This window comes from Sipha flava, unplaced genomic scaffold (genome assembly GCF_003268045.1).
Source record: "Sipha flava isolate LNK unplaced genomic scaffold, YSA_version1 19226_pilon_pilon, whole genome shotgun sequence".
Classification (NCBI taxonomy): domain Eukaryota; kingdom Metazoa; phylum Arthropoda; class Insecta; order Hemiptera; family Aphididae; genus Sipha; species Sipha flava.
In genome coordinates, this window is record NW_020272675.1 from 342 (window position 1) to 5,748 (window position 5,407).

Here is a 5,407-nt window from a genome sequence, read left to right on the forward strand (position 1 = left end):
TTTACGTGCGATGATAACAATGAAATTACGTACCCGGACCGGTCGCACGCGACGATGGCCACGGATACGTAACGCACAGCACAAAAATGATAACATTAACACGATTATAATGAACAAGTTTGCAGAGCGAACATATAATGTATAATTTATACAATTTTATAGGTATGAAAACTTTTTTCATATTTGCATTATTTTTATACGTTATAAGTAACTTCGGTGAAACAACCAGATATATCCAAGCCATATTTGTGATATGTCACAAATTACCGGCGCAACCAAATTCACGGGTAAATAAAAATTTTCACCGTGAACTATCAGTATACTGCACCAAGTACTGTTATACGCAGAGACGCAGAGTACGATTTGTTCTCAAAACGTTTAGGAAGTTAAATACTTGCAACGTATTATCGTGATGTCTTCAATGCTACGATTAATGCAACGTCAATTAGCGAACATTTGATCGCAAGTTTCGCGCAACATTTGTGCAACACAACGGCGACCGTCGTACTTGTTACGGGCACAAAACTTCGTTGCGTTGGAGAACAGATGGACCGGGACTTATTCCAAGTACGGTCCGAAGTTTGTGTCCAAGGTGAACCAGGAAGAATTCCTCAGTGGCACGTCTGTCACGTACATCGAAGGGATGTACGACGCGTGGCTGGCGGATCCGAAGAGCGTGAGCGCGTCGTGGGACGTTTTCTTCAAGAACTGCGCGACGGGTGCGGCCCCGGGTGTGGCGTATCAAGCGCCCCCTACGCTGTACCAACCAGGAAAGGGCGAGCTGGTGTACGTGTGGCAAAACGCCTCGGCAGCAACGGGTCAGAGTAAAACCGCAAGGACGGAAGGCCAGTCGGAAGGAGATCTCGTGAACAATTACTTCACAGTCCTATCGATGATCAAGGCGTATCAGACACGTGGTCATTTCGCCGCGCGAATCGATCCGCTGCGTTTGAGCAAAATAGATATGGACAACTATTACCTGAACGAGGTGCTGTACCAGGATGCCTCACCGTTTGTCAAATTCGACCTGGACCGGGTGTACAAGTTGCCACCGAGCACTTCGATCGGCGGCAAGGAAGATGCGTTACCGCTGAAAGAGATTATTGCACGCCTGGACAATACCTACTGCCATTCAATCGGTGTCGAATACATGCACGTCGATTCAGTCGAACTGTGTAATTGGATAAGAGAAAGGGTTGAAGTGTCCGGAACAATGGTTCTGGAAAAAAAAGAAAAAGTGCGGCTGCTCAACCGTATCATGATGGCGACCGGATTCGAATCTTTCTTGGCTCGTAAATGGTCGAGCGAAAAACGTTTTGGCTTGGAGGGCTGCGAGGCACTAATACCAGCCTTAAAGGAAATAATCGACAATTCCTCGGGTTTCGGTGTCAACACGGTATTCATGGGAATGGCTCATCGCGGCAGGTTGAACGTGTTAGCGAACGTCTGCCAAAAACCTCTGAGTACGATATTCACGCAGTTCCACGGATTGGAAGCTAAAGACGAAGGTTCTGGGGACGTGAAATATCATTTGGGCACCAGCGTGGAAAACGTGAACGAAATCACTGAGAAAAAAGTGAAAATAGCTCTGGTGGCGAACCCTTCCCATTTAGAAGCCGTGAACGCAGTCGTTCAAGGTAAAACGCGAGCCGAGCAATTCTTCAGGAACGACGTAGAAGGGAACGAAGTAATGTCCATATTGATCCACGGCGATTCTTCGTTCTGCGGACAAGGAGTGGTGTACGAAACATTCCACTTGACCGATTTATTCGACTATACCACGCACGGCACCATTCACGTGGTTGCCAACAATCAAATCGGGTTCACCACCGATCCGCGTAGTTCGAGATCATCGCATTACTGCACGGACGTCGCGCGAGTCGTGAACGCTCCGGTGTTCCACGTGAATGCAGACGATCCGGAAGCCGTAATGCATGTATGTAAAATTGCTGCCGAATGGAGGAATACGTTTAAAAGGGACGTTGTCATCGACATTGTCAGTTACCGGAGGAACGGGCACAACGAAGTGGACGAGCCCATGTTCACGCAGCCGCATATGTACAGCGTTATAAAAGACACGTTACCCGTGTACAATAAATATGCGGAAACGCTTGTCAAGGAGAAGGTGGTCACCAAAGACGAAGTGGACAAAGCTTGGGATGATTATCAGCGGTTCTGTGAAGACGCGTTTACCGTTTCGATGAAAGAGACGCACGTGAACAACAGCGATTGGTTGGATTCGCCGTGGCCAGGTTTCTTCAAGGACAAAAACGTCGACAACTGTCCCAAGACCGGGGTGGATGAACTCACGTTGAAGCACATAGGCAACTTGTTTTCATCACTGCAGCCAAAGTACAACGACTTCGTCGTGCACAAGGGCTTGGAGAGGATTTTCAAAAACCGTCAGCAATTGATCAGCGAACGAACGGCCGACTGGGCGTTAGCGGAAGCCATGTCGTTCGGGTCCTTGTTGAAGGACGGTATTCACGTGCGCCTGAGTGGTCAGGACGTGGAGAGAGGTACGTTTTCGCATCGCCATCACGTGCTCCACCATCAGAAGATCGAGAAAACAACGTACCGACCGTTGTGCGACCTGTACCCGGACCAGGCTAAGTACACGGTGTGCAACAGTTCGCTGTCCGAGTTCGCGGTGTTGGGATTCGAACTGGGCTTCTCCATGGCCAACCCGAACGCGCTGGTGTGCTGGGAAGCGCAGTTTGGAGACTTCAACAACACTGCCCAATGCATCATCGACCAGTTCATCAGCTCTGGCCAGACGAAATGGGTGCGGCAGTCGGGACTCGTGATGCTACTGCCACATGCGTACGAAGGGATGGGACCGGAACACTCGTCGGCGAGGCTCGAGCGCTTTTTACAAATGAGTTCGGACGACCCGGACGTGTTGCCAACCGATGGCGGGAACATCGCCATCCGCCAGCTGAACGCCGCCAACTGGATAGTGGCCAACTGCTCCACGCCCGCCAACTATTTCCACGTGCTCCGTCGCCAACTGGCGTTGCCTTTCCGCAAGCCGTTGATCCTGATGACGCCCAAATCGTTGTTGCGTCACCCGGAGGCCAAATCATCTTTCGATGAGATGACCGAAAACACGGAATTCGTGCGGGTCATCCCCGAAAACGGACCGGCATCAAAGAACGTTTGCGGTGTGAGCCGCTTAATATTTTGTTCAGGCAAAGTTTATTACGACTTGATCAAATCGAGGCAGGATCGAAACCTTCAGGACGTGGTGGCCATCAGTCGTGTGGAACAATTATCGCCGTTTCCGTTCGACCTGGTGAAAGAGGAGTGTACCAAATATGAGAATGCCGACATTGTATGGGTCCAAGAAGAGCCGAAGAACCAAGGAGCGTGGTCGTACGTTAAGCCCAGATTCCTAACATCGTTGGCGAACACGAAAACGATTCATTACGCTGGAAGGCCGGTCGCTGCTTCACCGGCTACGGGCAACAAAATACAACACACCAAGGAAATCAAAAATTTCCTCGACGAATCGTTCGCAGTCGAAAACCATCACAAATGATGTACTTATTTTAGAAATAAATATCTCATCAAAAACACTCCTGTAAAAACATCGCTAAGTAAAAATAAGCACTTAAATTACAAAAGTTATGATATCAAAAATTGGCGTAAGTAATTTCATAAATTCATTAATATAAAAGTATTTATAACTGTTTGTATTTATTGTACCATGTGAATTTATTTAGTGCAAATAATTTTACTTAGCTTGGCGGCTATTAGAAGAATGTATTTAAATATTTTTATTGTTCTATAATTTAATTAAGAACCCGAATGTCTCGATTTCTACATAAATATTCGCATCATTTTGCATATTTTTACTATAGTCAAACTATAGAACAATACAAATATTTAATATATTTATTATATTATTTAATTTATATTATATATCACTCATTTTTTTAATTAAAATTTTAGATATATTTAATTCTTTTCAAGCGATGATGAAATGTATTTGTTTGGGATAGGGGAGGTATATTATTATATAATTTAAGTTTTAATTATTGGTGGAGAACGATTATATATACGTCTTTAGCACCACGTGGCCACCGGTCGTAATAAATATTGGAATCATTGCATCTAACCCATTTATTAAGAAATCGGATAATGCATGTATAATGAGCTGATGCCATTGAATTACCATGGTGGCATATCACCGAGTGTAGTTTATACATGCTGCCATCAATATTTATTTTTTCATTTGGTGATGCATTCATGACTAAGTCGGTGATTTTTGTGGTTGAATCTGACCATAGCTGTATTTGTAAAAATATATATTTGTTGGCGTTTAATATGTGTGATGTTTGTGTATGAGGGTAATATGTATGACAATTTTCACACAGAATATTATCTATCAGAACTTGTTAACCGTTGTATGGAGAGGGAAATTTAGACGGCCAGACAGTTCAACGCAGCGCCGTGACAACGAGTGATTACAACTGACGAGTGGAAGAGGAGAAATGGGCGGCCAGCACAAACATATTATTATTATTATACATTGTTGAATTGATGAAAAAAATAGCGTTTTGCTTAATTATTATGTTAATACTTTAGAATGTAACTAAGGCTGTAATACTAAGATAAACTTTAAATTTTCACACAATCATCTACACACCAAACTGAGCTATTCGTGAAAGTTTCAAGTCAATTGGTTCATTAGTTTAGGCTATAGGGTAGTCGACATGATTTTCGTAAAATAACATTGGTTAAATACAAGTTGGTTCTCTCGTGTTATATACACCGTCATCGCGCGCTAGTTTCTTTCTTTTTTTACTTAGCTCTGCGCCGCGACCGCGGCGTTGGATTAATAAGAAAGAAAAAAATGAATAGATATATTTTAAAAATGTGCATTAATTACTAACATATAGCTAACTAAAAAATAATTTAACTGTTTTTTTTAAAAAACAGTTAAAAAAAATGAAGCTATAAATATGATTTAAAAATAAGGTAAATTTCATAAATTTAGTGACAAAACTACCTCAGTTAGTTAAATGTTTAAAGTCGACACTGATAACGATATTAGAAGAAAACCAGGGGTGTCATTTCAACTTTTTGAAAGGTATGCTAAAAAGTAGGCAGGCCAAAAAAAATGTCAGCAGGACAATATAGATATATTATCCCAGAATACAAATTAAAATAAAGTAATTAAATGAACAACCGAGTATACTCTGAAAATAACAAAATATTCATTACAATACATTTTTTAGTTGAAACTTAACATGTTCGTATGACTGATTAAACCATACACATTGCATGCAATACAATGCATTAAACAGCAAAATCATGATGGGTTTTACTTCTTAGTATGTAATGACTTATAAATTTGAAAAAAATCAGGTTACAACTTTATAATACTGTGTATCTAATAATA

General features: G+C 42.5%; 1 protein-coding gene across 1 annotated transcript; it reads left to right on the forward strand.

Annotated features, from left to right (window-relative positions):
• Positions 1-253: 253 nt before the first annotated feature.
• On the forward strand, positions 254-3,541 carry LOC112681509 (2-oxoglutarate dehydrogenase, mitochondrial-like). Its single transcript, XM_025551759.1, has 2 exons — positions 254-287; positions 468-3,541. Exons 1-2 carry the CDS (start codon positions 254-256, stop codon positions 3,539-3,541), a joined length of 3,108 nt encoding a protein of 1,035 aa, XP_025407544.1.
• The last annotated feature ends 1,866 nt before the right edge of the window (positions 3,542-5,407 follow it).